General features: G+C 37.3%; 1 protein-coding gene across 2 annotated transcripts in view; it reads left to right on the forward strand.

Annotated features, from left to right (window-relative positions):
- Positions 1-16,904, forward strand: part of USP14 (ubiquitin specific peptidase 14) — a 54,406-nt gene that overhangs the window by 25,323 nt on the left and 12,179 nt on the right. For both annotated transcript variants that reach the window (XM_050767655.1, XM_050767656.1), the window contains 5 exons: positions 9,453-9,511; positions 13,360-13,490; positions 14,338-14,418; positions 14,772-14,857; positions 15,954-16,068. In XM_050767655.1, the coding sequence (XP_050623612.1) occupies positions 9,453-9,511; positions 13,360-13,490; positions 14,338-14,418; positions 14,772-14,857; positions 15,954-16,068 (472 nt within the window). The remainder of the gene's footprint in view (positions 1-9,452; positions 9,512-13,359; positions 13,491-14,337; positions 14,419-14,771; positions 14,858-15,953; positions 16,069-16,904) is intronic.

The following is a 16,904-nucleotide window of genomic DNA, read 5'->3' on the forward strand; positions in this document are numbered from 1 at the left end:
GTTTCATTGCTTATTTATCATGACCTTCTGTTCTTTTTGTAACTCCTTATTCTTAATTTTTGGATCTAAATCCTGCTTTTATTTTTCTGAGGCTCTGAAGTATTTTTGTTTAAAGGTTTTTTTTTTTTTTTCCTTGTTTGGCCTTTTAACTCTGTTCTTTTTGGATGTAAGGGTTGTTCTTCCCTCATTTGTTTGAAGGTTGTGTACTCATATCATGCAATCATATTCTCTTCCTTAAGTCTCAGTTGCAAATTATCCGAATAGGTAGTTTGCTGGGGTAGCTTTCTGGCTAGCACCCGTGGGAGTGGCTGGTGGAGATGGCCTTGGCTCGCTTCCAAGATTTCCTCTTCACTGTTTTCTTCTTGGATGCCTTTTAGGCTCCTCCTGGGAGAGCGCTCTTTTATGTTTTGGAAAGAGTTCTTTATAAGCAGGGGAGGTTTCATCCTGTGTGGTTCCATTTTCCTGAAACCAAAAGAAGCATTTTTTGTTTTTCCTTATTTTTAAGTTACTGTTTTTGCTTTTTGGTTTTTATTTTTAGTTTTTTTTTTTTTTTTGCTTTTTTTTTTTTTTTTGGTACAGCAACCTCTGATGCCAAACAAAAGAAGTAGTTTTTGAATTCTAAATTTTCTCAAGAGAGTGCACTTAGTAACCTAATTGATACAAGATGTCATGGATGGTAGTATGTCTTTGGAAAAATGGCACTAACTGATAACAAGAATGAAAGAACAGAAAAACATTCCATGAAAGGTGTTTTACAGCTGGAGATGAGGAAGATCATCCTCACAAATACTTAGCAGAACTTGTCTTTGGCAGGTTCTATAGAGTGGGAGGTATGGGTTCCGAGTGCGATGACTCGTGCCTGTAATCCCAGTACTTTGGGAGGCCGAGGCAGGTGTCTCACTTGAGCTTAGGAGTTTGAGACTAGCCTGGGCAACATGGCAAAACCCCATCTCTACAAAACAAACAAACAACCAAAACAAAAATTAGCCAGGCGAGGTGGTGTGTGCCTATAGTCCTAGCTACTCAGAGGCTGAGGTGGGAGATTGCTTGAGCCCGGGAGGTCGAGGCTGCAGTGAGCCATCAGCTTGCCACTGCACTCCAGGCTGGGCAATAGAGTGAGGCCCTGTCTCAAAAAATAAAATAAATAAAATAAAATAAAGTAAAAGAAAATAATAAATAAGTGGGATGTTTAATGATGGAGAGTAGAAGGAAAGTGTATTCAAGAGAAATAGACTGGATTAGCTTAAGAGGCAGTAAGGACCAAGAACTATAGCCACAGGTAAAAACAAGGTTTGAAATGGCTTGCTTAATGCCGCCCAACAGTAGAATCTCATCATACTTCTGGAGTTAGGTTCTCAATTTAGAACCTAGAGTGAAAACTATTATGTTGCAAAAAATCCCAAAATTCTATAAATTACTCCTCAAAAGACAGTATCACATTGCCGTATCTGTTGTATTGGAGACTAGCAAGCCCCACCTCTCAAAGCGTACCCAGTTTCATCTTTTTTTTTTCTCCCTTATTTTTTATTTATTTATTTTTGAGACAGAGTCTCACTCCCTCACCCAGGCTGCGGTGCAGTGGTGTGATCTCAGCTCACTGCAGCCTCCACCTCCCAGGCTTGAGCAATTCTTCTGTCTCAGCCTCCCAAGTAGCTGGAATTACAGGTGTGTGCCACCATGTCTAATTTTTGTATTTTTAGTAGAGACGGGTTTCACTATATTGTCCAGGCTGGTTTCAAACTCCTCACAAGTCATCTGCCTGCCTCAGCCTCCCAAAGTGCTGGGTTTACAGGCGTGAGCCACTGTGCCCGGCTGAAAATATTTATCTTTAAACACTAGAGTCTCATTCAGTTCAGTGAGATGCTCATATGAGAGGCATGCAAGAACTGAGACACTCGGAGGGAACAGAAAAGCCCCATATTTCATCTCACAGCTGTCTAGGGGATATGTTCATTGTGTGAAATTGCGTGTGGAATTGCTTATACTACTTAAAATTATTTCTTCTTTTTAGCTTGTTGAGGGCTATCTTCATTTAAAAATTTTAAACATTTTAAATTATTTTTTATTTTTTGAGGCAGGCCCTTGATCTGTTGTCCAGGCTCTGGATCACAGATCACTGCAGCCTTGGCCTCTTGGGTTCAAGGATCCTCCTGACTTGGTTTCCTGAGTAGCTGGGACCTCAGGCGTGCACCACTATGTCCAGCTGATTTTTTTTTTTTTTTTAAAGTAGAGACAAGAGATGGCTATGTTGCTCAGGCTGGTTTCAAGCTCCTGACCTCAATCAATCCTCCCAGCTTGGTCTGCCAAAATATTGGGATTATAGGTGTGAGCCACCACATCTGGCACACAAATCTTCATTCTAAGTAATTGATTTCCACTTGATCTTGACAAAAAAAATTTTAAATAACAGAAAAGTCTACATAGTTGATACTCACTTTTTCTTAGCCATCTTCTCAGCCCTTATGTCAGGATATGATGAAAATGCATCATACATTTAATTCATACAGATTGAAGATGTGCCCTGGGCTGGATGTGATGGCTCATGCCTGTGATCCCAGTGCTTTGGGAGGCTGAATCTATAGCTTGAGGCCAGAAGTTTAAGACCAGCCTGGGCAACATAGTGAGACCCGCATCTCTGCAATAAAAAAAGAAATAGCTGAGTGTGGTGGTGTGTACCTGTAGTTCCAGCTACTCGTGAGGCTGAGCTGGGAGGAATGCTTGAGCCCAGGAGTTTGCAACTACAGTGAGCTATGATGATGCCACTGTGCTCCAGCCTGGGCAATGCAATGGGACCCTGTCTCTTAAAAAAAGAAAGAGATAGGCTGGGAGCAGTGGCTCATGCTTGTAATCCTAGCACTTTGGGAGGCTGAGGCGGGCAGATCATTGAAGGTCAGGAGTTCAAGACCAGCTTGGCTAACATGGTGAAACCCAATCTCTATTAAAAATACAAAAATTAGCCAGGTTTGGTGGTGGGGGCCTATAATCCCAGCTGCTTGGAAGGGGGAGGCTGAGGCAGGAGAGTTGCTTGAACCCGGGAGGCGGAGGCTGCAGTGAGCCGAGATCATACCACTGCACTCCAGCCTGGGCGACAGAGTGAGACTTCAGTCTCAAAAGAGAAAGGGATGAAAATTTGTGTTATACTTGGGTTTTTTCTTTAAACATATGTGTAGCAGTATATGTGTTTTTTATAACCAGTTCGAACAGTCTTAAATTTGTGCTCACGTCTTTGTTTTTATGCTTACATATTAACAGTTCTGCAGTACATCTTGATGCATAGGATTCTTTGGATCAATTTCTGGAAATGGAATTGGTGGGTTAATAAATTAGAGTGGATAGTTTGACCTTTTAGATATTGGCAATTGTTATCCCAAAAGGTAGAAAAATATGAATGCTACATTCTGTACATATTCATCAAAGTAAAATATTATAATGATAAATATTTTTTGATTACTGGTAAGGTTGAACTACTTTTTACTGGTGAGTTTGTTGGTGACTTACATTTCTCTTACAAGGTAACAATCTAGGTTTCTCTTTTTTCTCCAATTACCATTCATAGTATATTGATACACATTGATCTTTTATTGTATGTATTATTATTAAATATTTTTGAGACCTGGTCCTAGATTTTCTAATTGGGTTTATTTATTGAGATCTGATTTTTTATATGTGTTTGTATTATGCCATTTTAACCATCTGGTGTATAGTAATGCATCCTTCTTACTTTCAATGTATTACTGGATAGTTTGACCCATATTTTGTATCTCTTTGAACTTCATGGTCATGTTGTTCAATACACCTTTCTCCCTCTAAATGGATATATAGTGAGAATGTCAACCTTTGGGATTTTGACCATAATGTTTATCCAAAACCATAAGTTTCAGATAAATTGACATTTTTGCAATATTTAGCCTTCCCATCAGGAATATAGGCTGTCTCCCCCATTGTTCCAGATCTTATTTGACTTTCAGTAAGATGGATTTTTTTCACGTGTTTTATTTCCAGCTGTTTTGAATTTTTGTATTTTGTACTGTTAGATGAATTTTCCCTTGATCATTTTGTTATTGTCCCTGCTAGCTGATGGGAAGAAATCAGGCATACTAATTTCAAATATCAGATTTCCATGGTTCCAAGGTGTACTTTCCCCTAATACTGAAATACCTTATATTCTTTGAAAATTTTAATATACTTTTTATTTACCTTGAAAACACATTTATTTACCCTGAAAACACATTTTATTTATGATGATACTTATGATTATGATTTATTTATGATATTTATATTTATGAGGAAATAAGACCTATTTTCTATTAATATTTGGATTTTCTAAATAGGTAATCAAATCCATTACTCAGGTTAGTATTGTCTATTTCAGGCAGTTTACTTCGTGTTTCTTTTGTGTTTTACTGGCTAGAACTTTTAACATAGTGTTAAATAGTAGATGGTTGTGGAATTCTCTTGTTTTTGATTTTAATAAGATTGTTGTGTTTTAGGGTTAAATATTGACCTTGCATGTGGTGGAAATATTCTTTTTTTCTTTTTTTTTTTCTTCTTGTCCTCCCCTCAGGTTTGGTGGAAATATTCTTAAGAATGTTAAGAAAGTATTCCTCCATCATTTGTTTACTGGAGATGTTTTAAAAATAAGAAATATATGTTAATTTGTCAAATGTTGTTTGTTGACCTAGTTCTAAGATTTTTCTTACTGGATCTATTTGTGATACATTAGGTTAATAGTTAGCCTAATAGACTATATTCCTGATGCATTCGTATTCTTTCAATATATAGTGCTGAATTTAATTTGCTGGAACATTTTAAAAGGATGTTTGGGGTCATTTGTTACTAAGACTGATGTATAGCATTCTGTCTCCCTCTGGCCGGTTTTTTTTTTTTTTTTTTTTTTTTTTTTTTTTTATTTGTGAGGGTTTGGTGTTAGAGTTATGCTAGTTCTATGTCCGTCTTTTCCTGGAACTTTTGTTTTCTTTCATATTTTTATAGGACTGATCTGCTGCTGAAAGACTTGCCCATGAAATTGGCTGCACTCAGCTTTTTTGGGGTATTTTATTTTATTTTATTTTATTTTGAGACAGTCTCGCTCTGTTGCCTAGGCTGGAGTGCAGTGGTGTGATCTCGGCTCACTGCAACCTCTGCCTCCTGGGTTCAAGCGGTTCTCCTGCCTCAGCCTCCCAAGCAGCTAGGATTACAGGCATCCGCCACTACGCCCAGCTAATTTTTTGTATTTTTAGTAGAGATGTGGTTTCACCACGTTGGCCAGGATGGTCTCAAACCCCTGACCTCAGGTGATCCCCCGGCCTTGGCCTCCCAAAGGGCTAAGATTACAGGCGCGAGTCACTGTGCTCGGCCTTTGGGGTATTTTAAATGTACTTATTCTCTTCTAAAGTTAGTTTTGGGAATTTATATTTTCCTACAAAATTGTCCTGTCTTTAAATTATTTCAGCTTAAGAGTTATTCTACCATTGGACCTGTATTTTTTTTTTTTTTTTATTTGTTTTATTTGTGTTTTCCTCCCTTTGTTTGTGTTATCTTGCTAGAGATTTGTATTTTAGCTTTCAAAGAATTGGCTATTAGATTTGTTCATTCAATTTTTTGATTTGTCTGATTCATCCTACTTTTTGTATTATGTTTTTCTTATTTCTGTTTACCTTAGGCTTGTTTTATTGTCTATTTTCTAACTTAAAGTTTCATATTTGGATTGTTTACTTACTCTTGTGTAGTAATGAAAGCATTTAGTTCTGAGATTTTGCTTGTTCTCTATTTGTTAGATGAGGCTGTTCAAATGTTAACAAAAACCACTAGAAAGTCTGTTATCTTTTCCTTTTAGCCCAGTTTTTGTTTTTTGTTTTTTGTTTTTTTGAGACAGTCTCACTCTACCTCCAGGCCAGAGTGCAGTAGCACGATCTCGGCTCACTGCAACCTCCGCCTCCTGGGTTCAGGTGATTCTCCTGCCTCAGCCTCATGAGTAGCTGGGACTACTACAGGCACGTGTCACAACGCCCAGCTGGTTTTTGTATTTTTATTAGAGACAGTGTGTCATCATGTTGGCCAGGATGGTCTTGATCTCTTGACCTCGTGATCCATCTGCCTCGGCCTCCCAAGTGCTGGGATTACAGGCATGAGCCACCACGCCTGGCCCATTTATTTTTGATTATTGAATTATAACATGCAGAAAGTATACAGATTGTAAGTGTACAGCTCAATGAATTGTCCCAGGGTGAACACATCCATGTACCCAAAATAAAGGCAGAACTCTTCCAGCACTCTAAAAATCCCCTCACAGATCTTAATCACTACCACTGTTTATGTTTTCCAAATTGGAAATACTATCCTGACTTCTAATCTCATAGATCAGTTTACCAATTTTGAACTGTTTGTGAACAGAAGTGTACAAACTGGGCCCATTTGTCTGGCTGATGACTGGCTAATGGGTCTGGCTCGTGATGTTTAGTGTATCCATGTTCTGTGTATTGGTGGTTCATTTCTATTCATGCTGTATAGTATTCCATTGTGTGCTATACTACCAATTTGTCATCCATTCTTCTGTCGATAAATATTTGGTTTATGTTCAGTTTTTGGTGATTATGAAAAAATATGCTCTGAATATTCTAGTACATTTTTGGGCACATGCATTTGTTTCTCTTGGGTGTATATGAGTATGTATGCATATGCACAAAATATATATGAGTGAAACTGCTGGGTCATAAAGGGATGTATATATTCAGTTTTGATATGTTTTGCCAACCAGTTTTATAAACGGAGATACCAATTTGTATTTTCATTAGCATTATATGTGCTTTTCATTTGTTCCACATCCACCCCCAAGAGTTTAAGCCAAGTTACTTAGCCAGTGGATTTAGAAACGCATATATGAAAGCATATGTTACAAATGTATTTTATTTCACCATGGATAAGGATTTGGCCTATTTTGGAAATTTGAGTTTGTCTTTTTTTTTTTTTTTTTTTTTTTTTTTTTTGTTGAGACAGAGTCTCGCTTTGTCGCCCAGACTGGAGTGCAGTGGCCGGATCTCAGCTCACTGCAAGCTCCGCCTCCCGGGTTCACGCCATTCTCCTGCCTCAGCCTCCCGAGTAGCTGGGACTACAGACGCCCGCCACCTCGCCCGGCTAGGTTTTTGTATTTTTTAGTAGAGACGGGGTTTCACCGTGTTAGCCAGGATGGTCTCGATCTCCTGACCTTGTGATCCGCCCGTCTCGGCCTCCCAAAGTGCTGGGATTACAGGCTTGAGCCACCGCGCCCGGCCCGAGTTTGTCTTTTTGATCTGATGTATGATTGAATATTTTATGGGGACTAGAAAAGTCAAAATGTCCTCTCTTTGTAGGTGTCAAAGTATAATAGACATTAGGTTAATTTTATTATGTTCAGATTTTTTATATCAGTACTTTTAATATATCGACTTGACAGAGATAAGGAAAGATTCTCAGTACTTTTGACTGTAAAACCTCTCAGTATTTCTGTCAGTTTCTCTTTTTCTAAGTTTTTCTTTATAAACTTCAGTGTTAATGTTATTTGGCTTAATAGATGGTTTTACATTAATTAGGAATTACATTTTATTGCTCTAATATGGGAAGTGTTTTTTGGATATTAAATTACATATGACTTTTCTTAGTTACAAAAAAAAGGTTGATAATTCATTAGTTATCTTTGCCATAAATGTAGAAATAGTTACATATTCATGTTACCCTATAACAAGAAGTAAAATTCAGTAACAGCAGCAATTATATAGCTAATTACATTCCCAAGTGGTGTTCTGGGATATGTCTGCTATATTAGTACTTCATTTTAATTTCAAAAATGCCTTTCAAGAAGTTGCTAAAATGTATTAACAGGGAAATTTAATGATTTTCAGGTTTTTAAAAATTAACACACATAATTCAGGCATTATTGTGAATTATTGTTTATTGAAAAATTAAGAAAGTTTGTTTAGTCACAGCAGTTTCCGAAAGATGCAAACAAATGAAAAAGGGAAAAACAAAACCCTTCAGTTGAATACAATTTAACACAATACTTTCTGTGATTTCTTTCATACTACCTAAGCATAGAGGTTTTGCTTTTTAAATTGAGATATAATTCCCATCTAGTGAAATGCATATATCTTAAGTGTTTGGTTTGATCAGTTTTGACAAATGCAAATTCTCTGTAATCCATTTGCCTGTCAAAGTATAGAACATTTCTATTATCTCAGAAAATTCTTGTGTGTGCCTTTTCTCAGTTAATCCTTATCCTCTCCACCCAATTCCAGCAACTACTGATTTCGTATTAGTTTGCACATTCTGAAACGTAAAATAAATGGAATCCTACAGGTTGTGCTTTTCTTTTGTTCTGGCTTGTTTCACTCCGTATCTAGCTTGGAGATCCATTCATATTACTATTGACTAGATCAGTAATTCTGATTGCTCCACATTCTTGCCAATATTGGGTGATACTAGTTTTTTTTAAATTTTAATTTTAATCACTCTAATGGGTGTATAGTGTGTACACATAGTTTAATCATAGTGCATATGCAGTCTCCCTCCTACTTCAATGTTTGATATTAACTGAATGATAATTTCTGAGCTTTTGTCATAAGACTTTGTGTGAGTAACGACTGCGGTTTGAATATTTCCTTTGCATGGCCAGTTTGTAAATTAAGTGAGGATCATAAAGCTGAAAGTGAATTTAGAAATCATTTAATAGAAGCTCCTCAGTTTTCAGATGAGCAAACTGACCTAAAACCTTAAGTGACCTATTTAACGATACACAGCAAGCTAATGCTGAATGTTTTTGATCTAATGCTTATTTCTTCCAAGTTATTTCAGAGATTGTGTTATTTTATTTTCTTTGTAATTAATGGATAGTTTTGTTTCACAGTAGTTTGAGAAAATGCTTGTTTTAGCTGGGTGCAGTGGCTCATGCCTGTAATCCCAGCACTTTGGGAGGCTGAGGTGGGTGGATCACCTGAGGTCAGGAGTTCGAGACTACCTGGCCAACATGGTGAAACCCTGTCTCTACTAGAAATAAAAAAATTAGCTGGGCATAGTGGCGTGCGCCTGTAATCCCAGCTACTCGGGAGGCTGAGGCAGGAGAATTGCTTGAACCCAAGAGGTAGAGGTTGCAGTGAGTCGAGATCTTGCCATTGCACTCCAACCTGGGCAACAAGAGCAAAACTCTGTCTCAAAAAATAAAAAATAAAATAAAATGTTTGTTTTATATGCGTTTGACAAAGGGAAGGAGCTTAAAGTAGGCTCCATCTAAATTCCCTTTTCAGCATTCCTTTTTTTCTCCATATAATGCAAGACCAGGAGAGAAGAAAAGGAAAGGTGGGAACAACTCCGCGGGACTTGCAGTTGAGGGTGTCGTAATAACTCCTTTTAACTGGCTGCTTCCCATTTGAGTGTTAGAATGAACTGAATTCTATTATTTAACTCTGCTTTAATGTTCCTAGGTATGCAGGTGCCTTAAGAGCTTCAGGGGAAATGGCTTCAGCGCAGTATATTACTGCAGGTTTGTATTCTAAATATACTACTTTTTAATAGGAGTAAGACATTTTATTTTTCACTCAAAATCCTTTGCAGTTTCCAGAATGTCTTTTGTAAAACATCACCTCATTAAGCTTGGAGTGTACGTTATACTTAAGTTAAGCAACTTGGTACTTATTTTATCATCCAGATTATAAATCAGTGATGTCTGTCCTTTGTGAAAAATAATCTTTGGATTTTTTTGGTTAAATTATGATTTTGGCTTCAGGTTTGATTTGTGTAATATATCTTTGGGGTTGACTGGGGAGAGCCAGCGACGGGTTTTATCACAATCGATGCATCATTATAAAAGAGGGTCTTAGTGAGTATTGGTGTAAAGAAGTGATGTGTATGAGGAGAAATAGTAATCTTAAAGGATAGAAATAACTGGTTTCTTCATTGCATAAGACAATATACCCCTCACGTAATTTTGGACATTTTAATACTGTTAAGTCTTTGGGTTAGGTCAATAGGGTTTTACAGCCATGCCTTTTTTTTTTTTTTTTTTTTTTGAGACAGAGTCTCGCTCTGTCACCCAGGCTGGAGTGCAGTGGCCGGATCTCAGCTCACTACAAGCTCTGCCTCCCAGGTATACGCCATTCTCCTGCCTCAGCCTCCCAAATAGCTGGGACTACAGGCGCCTGCCACCTCGCCCGGCTAGTTTTTTGTATTTTTAGTAGAGACAGGGTTTCACCGTGTTAGCCAGGCTGGTCTCGATCTCCTGACCTCGTGATCCGCCCGTCTCGGCCTCCCAAAGTGCTGGGATTACAGGCTTGAGCCACCGTGCCCGGCCTTTTATTTTTTTTTTTTTAACTCTTTCTCTAATGGCTTTATTGACATAACGTACATATCATAAATTCTGCCCATTTAAAGTGTATAATTCATTGTTTTTTAGTTTATCCACAGAGTTGTGCAAATTTTACTAAAATGTTAACTTTAGAACATTATCATCCCAAAAAGCAACTTCATAACATCTAGCAGTCACCTCCTTTCCCGTTTCTAGCCCTACCCAAACATTTGTCTGTGTGTTCCTTCTCTCTAGATTTGCCTACTCTGGACTTTTGTACTAAATGGAATTAGATAATGTGTAGTCTCTTGTGACTGGTGTCTTTCACTTAGTATAATGTTTTCAGAATTCATCCACATTGTGGCATGTATCAGTACTTCATTCTTTTTTATTGCTAAATAAGAGTGCCTTGTATGGACATGCCACATATCATTTATCCATTCATCATTGATGGATATTTGGGTTGTTTCTACTTTTTGACTATTACAAATACTCCTGACATTCGTGTACAAGTCTTGGTGTGGACAAATGCTTTCATTTCTCTTTGGTATGTATCTAGGAGTGGAATTAATTGCTGGGTCATATGGTTACTGTATTTAACCTTTTGAGGAACTGCCAGAATTTTCCAAAGGAGCTGCACCATTTTACATTTCCCCCAGAAGGGTATAAGGGTTCGGATTTCTTCGTGTCCTTACCAGCACTTAGTATTATATGTCTTTTTGATTGTAGCCATCCAAGAAGTATGAAGTGTTATCTCACTGTTGTCAACCATTGATTTTTGATATTATAAACAGGTTTCTTTTGTGTCATTTGCAGTTAGAGAGATTTTACTCTAACCTTTTTTCCTAAAGTAGACTTACTTGTTGAAGTTTTTAATGAGAAAGTGTGATCGTTTATATCTACTTCATTTGACAGCTTATGTATCTTAGAATAATTTAGAATTTCAGCAGCTTCTCCAGCATCATATATGCGGCTAATAGTATTGGTGCGATGAAAAATACTGTTCTTTACATTTTTGCTTCTTGACTTTTTAACTTCTTGTTTTGAAATACATCTAAATTTACAGAAAAGTTGTAAGAATTCACCAGTTACTAACTTTTAATTGCATTTGGTTTCTCGTTTTTCCGTTATTCATGTAATTTTTTTCTGAACCATTTTAGAATAAGGTGCCAGACATCAGGTGTTTTATTCCTGAATACCTCAGTATGTATTTCCTAACAATAAGGACATTCATAACCACAAGATAATTCTTAATTTTCAGAATCTGAGCTGGGTGCTGTGGCTCATGCCTGTAATCCCAGCACTTTGGGAGGCTGAGGCGGGCAGATTACTTAAGGCCAGGGATTTGAGACCAGGCTGGCCAACATGGTGAAACCCCGTCTCTACTAAAAATACAAAAATTAGCCGGGTGTGTTGGTACATGTCTGTAATCCCAGCTACTCAGGAGGCTGAGGCACAAGAATAACTTGAACCTGGGAGGCGGAGGTTACAGTTAGCTGAGATTGTGCTACTGCACTTCAGCCTGGGCAACAGACTGCGACACTGTCTCAAAAAACAAACTTTTTTTTTAGAATTTGGGAGTTTCACACAGTACTTTAAAATACAGTCTTTATTCAGATTTTGCCAGCTATCCTAGTATTGTCCATTAAAAATTTTTTTTCCTGCTTCAGGATTCAATTTAAGATCCCACATTGCATTTAGTTGTTATGTCTTACTAGTATCTTTTAATCTACATTTCTTCTTGACCTTTTTCTTTTAAACTGATGAAATACTTTTGAGATGCTCTGTTGATGGTATATACTAGATCTTAAATCATCTGTTTGTTTTTGAGTAGTATATAAAGTATTATTAAAATGTAGGCTTTTATTCAAAAAAATAATTAGCTTAGTAGTGATGCCTAAATTTCAGCCTTCCCTCCAAAAATATTTTTTAAACATTGTGTTCAGTTTTGTTATTCAGTAACATTTTTTTGAGCCCCTGCTTTGTGCTAAGATGCTGTGGTATTTGGTGGGCTCAGTCTGTATAATAATGATAGGTGACATTTCACATCTTGGGTATTAATAAAACATACAAGTTGAGGTAAGCTAGAGGAAGAGTTTTGCTGTACATGAAGCAGAGCAAGGTATGATCACTAGGAAGTCAGCAGAGGAGAAATGGTTCGAACTCCAAGAGAGCAGACTAGTCCATGACTGTGAGATTCATGCTGCTGAGAGGGGTTAAGTGGAAAGAAGGTTTTCTGAAGAAGGTACATTATTAGTAGTTTTGGTTCTTAGCTGTCCAGTAGAGTCAGCTGTTTAAGGACCCAGATTTAAATCTCCAGGAGTTGAGTAGATGAGAACCAATTATAGATTTAAAGGGAGGTAAGTGGGGAGAGGTGACCTGCTATCCTGATCTTGGCAGAGTAGCAGAACGATTACATTATGCCTGTTTGGTCCCTACACAGAGGTTATGTGTTCTTTGTACTGAATTAAAACACCCTGCTTTGTTTGGGAATACAAAGGCTGGCAAGAAGAAAGAGAGAGGCAGGGCTCTGAAGTTGTTTACAACTAGTGATTGCTTTGTAAGGTCTTCTGGTGAATTCTTTAAGATTTAAAAATGATTTCTTTTTTTCTTGTTGAGAGTCCAACAATTGTCAGAGTAGATACACTTAAAAATATTTAAGCGGCTGGGTGTGGTGGCTCACACCTGTAATCCCAGGCTGAAGTGGGGAGATCACAAGGTCAGGAGTTTGAGACCAGCCTGGCCAACATGGTGAAACCCTGTCTCTACTTAAAAAAATGCAAAAATTAGCCAGGCATGGTGGCATGCTCCTGTAATCCCAGCCACTCGGGAGGCTGAGGCAGGAGAATTGCTTGAACCCAGAAGGTGGAGGTTGCAGTGAGCCGAGATCGTGCCGCTGCACTCCAGCCTGGGGAATAGAGCTAGACTCCGTCTCAAAAAAAAAAAAATTAAGTAGGTTTTTGTTTGTATTAATTAAAATTAATTTACAGTCGCATGTATTAAGTATGTGACTATTTTACTAAGGCAATGTTTGCTTTGTCTTTAAGCCCTTAGAGATTTGTTTGATTCCATGGATAAAACTTCTTCCAGTATTCCACCTATTATTCTACTGCAGTTTTTGCACATGGCTTTCCCACAGTTTGCCGAGAAGGGTGAACAAGGACAGTATCTTCAACAGGTAATTAGGGCAAGGTATTTTTCATTCTGTAAATGTAAAACTTAGGTTTCCTACATTTACCATACTTATTGGAACATAGTTCGAAATATAAACATCAGTCTTCTCTAGTTCATGCCAGAGCTGTCTCTTGCCTGGAACCTCAACAGTAGTCTTAACTGATCATCTGGCTTCTGCCTTTGCCCCTTTGCAGTTTCTCTACACAACCCATGGTGTCCTTTTTAAAATGAAGATAGGATTATGTTGGCCCCTTGTTCAGTACTCCCTAGTGATTTCTACCGCAGTCCTAAATCCTCTAGCCCCTGGCTTTTTCTCTGAGTTCATCACTACCACTCTGCCAGTTGCTTGCCCCTCTCCAGCTGCACAGGCTTCCTTAAACCCTTCAAGTGCCCTCTTCCTGCAGGGCCTTTGCTCTTGTTCCTTTGGCTGTCAGACAAGTGCAAGACCAGCTCTCTCACCTCCTTCAGATCTCAGGGCTCCAAGACCAAAGCCTCAGGCTTTCCCTGATGACCTTGTTGAAATAGGACACTTCCCTTCCCCTGATCACTTACTGTTTCCATCCTGCTTTTTTTTCGCTTCATAACCCTTATCTCTACTTGAATTTTATATTTTCACTGCTATTATGCTGAGTATCTAGTACAGTGTTTAGCACAAATTGGAGCTCAGCAGATGTCTGTTGAATGAATAAGCTATTCTAGAATTATTTTTTGGAAGATCATATCTCTTATTTGGCTTAATATTTTTAAAGAAGGAAACCACTCTCTTGCCTAGGAGACAGTGATTATTTTGGAAGAATTTTGTAGATCATTCACTGCCAGGATTACTTACTTTGTCTTTTTTTACATTACAGGATGCTAATGAATGTTGGATACAAATGATGCGAGTATTGCAACAGAAATTGGAAGCCATAGAGGATGATTCTGTTAAAGAGGTAATTGAAATATATTTGTGATTATAGACTTTCATTATATCTTGATTCTTTTTTTAATTTTTTTCCCCGCAAAGGCTTAAAATAAGTTCATCTTAATGGGTAGATGTATATTTAAATACTTTAGATGCTCAATCTGTAGTCAGAATTTGGAAGCTTGCATACGACATTTACATTTAATGTATTATTTATTAAACTTAATTCATTGGTGATTTTTTGTAATGTTTTTTGAAGGATTTTACATTAAGGGACTATATTTTAAAAACTTAAATATGTATTACTAAACTGAATTGTGTGGAAGAAAATATACATTAATATTTATATAAAGTTGGAATTTTTATTTTAATTTTTTGCAGACAGACTCTTCATCTGCATCGGCAGCGACACCTTCTAAAAAGAAAAGTTTAATTGATCAGTTCTTCGGTGTTGAGTTTGAAACTACGTATCCTTATGAGCCAAGATTTGTATAGACTATCTACCTTATTAGAATTGACATAAATAGCATCATTGGCTGATTGATTGGTGGTGGGTAGAAGAAAAATTCTTCAGAGGTTTTTTTGTTTGTTTGTTTTTGTTTGTTCGTTTTTGAGACAGAGTTTCGCTCTTGTCGCCCAGGCTGGAGTGCTATGGTGCGATCTTGGCTCACTGCAACCTCTGCCTCCCGGGTTCAAACAATTCTGCCTCAGCCTCCCAAGTAGCTGGGATTACAGGCGCATGCCACCACGCCCAGTTAATTTTTTGTATTTTTAGTAGAGAGGGGGTTTCACCCTCTTGGCCTGGCTAGTATGGAACTCCTGACTTCAGGTGATCTACCCGCCTTGGCCTCCCGGTGTGAGCCACTGCGCCCAGCCCAGAGGTTTTTATGCCTAAAAAAATACAGTAATGGAAATGAGGAATTTGGAAAAGTATACCTATTGGAGTGACCTTGAAGGATAATGGGATTATTCATTATGTTTTGATTAATATAATTATTCTAATTTATTTCTTGAAGGATATTTATTATTTTTTCCTAAGAACATCTTTAGCAGAGTCTACCTCATTTTCATTCACCTTATAAAGAATTAATTTCTTATATGTCAAGGTGACTGTTAATAATAACTTTTAAAATAAAGAATTTTTTAATTGTATAAAATGGTGTGTATCAACTATATACATGAGATTGAACCAGTTAATAAAACATGAATCAGGAAAGTACTGTTTTCTAGGTCATGGTTAGAAAATCTTAGAAAAAAATTATGTTTATGTACCTTTGGGCTTCTAAGACCATTATAAGACCACACTAAATACCAGTTTATAGTTCAGAGTTTATTGCAGTTTATCTTTTAATACACATTTATTACTCGTTGTTTATAGAATTGTTGGTAGCCAAATGAACATTCTTAAGTATGTTGAAATGAATCTTTATTGGGAGACTAAAATGTTTTAAATGCCAATGAATGATACTATTAATTTTAATGGAATTAGGATAATGTATTATATTCAAGAGTATATAACATATTGAATACCCGTTGGCATATTCCTTATCTTAGTTTACAAAGCATGAAATGTACAGAATCTGAAGAAGAAGAAGTCACCAAAGGAAAGGAAAATCAACTTCAGCTTAGCTGTTTTATCAATCAGGAAGTCAAGTATCTTTTTACAGGACTTAAATTGGTAAGGACAATCACAGTCCATCCTTGTTGTTTGTGAATTCCACATTCGCAAGTAAGCCAAAGTCATTATTCGCTGGGCTTTAATGGTCATTTGTAGACATGTGCAGAGCAACATGCATTTTGAGTTGCCCAATACACACAGTCTCATCTGAGGTCAAACAAGTACTTGGCCGTCTTGTTTCAGCTTGGTAAACAAATACCATTTTAGCAGGAATGTTAGCACCGGTTTTTTTTTTTTTAATTTCTGCTTTTTATTGGTTATTTCACTGTTTAAGATGACCCGCCAAGCATAGGACTGAGTGCTGTCTAGTGTTTCTAAGTGTGGGAAGGCTGTGATATGCCTTACTGAGAAAATACACATGTTAGAGAAGCTTCAGTTGGGCCTGAGTTGTGCTGTTGGCTCTGAGTTCAATGTTACTTAATCAACACAGTATGTGAAATAAGGTGTCTTTAAACAGAAACACACATAAAACAAGGTTATATATTGATTGGTTGATGAAAATCTTGTGATCAAAGGTTGGCGGAATCTAATCCTGTATTTCCCCTAGGAGCAGTGGTTCAGTATTCACTGATTCAGTGCTTGTGGTGACTTTGTAGAACATAATTACTGTCACTATCAAAATCAACTGTGTAGTCAGAAATCAAACAAACTTCAACTAGCTTTTCATTTCATAAACAAAAGCATTATTGACATGGTTGCATATGCTAACAAATATTGGGACATCTCACTTTTTAATCACTGGATGTTCCTGCTTCACACTGAAGAAGCACCTAGTGCTTTGTGCTGTACCTTGCTTTATTTTAAAGCACCCAAGAAATGTTTGTTGAATAATATAC

Source organism: Macaca thibetana, chromosome 18, assembly GCF_024542745.1.
Source record: "Macaca thibetana thibetana isolate TM-01 chromosome 18, ASM2454274v1, whole genome shotgun sequence".
NCBI lineage: Eukaryota > Metazoa > Chordata > Mammalia > Primates > Cercopithecidae > Macaca > Macaca thibetana.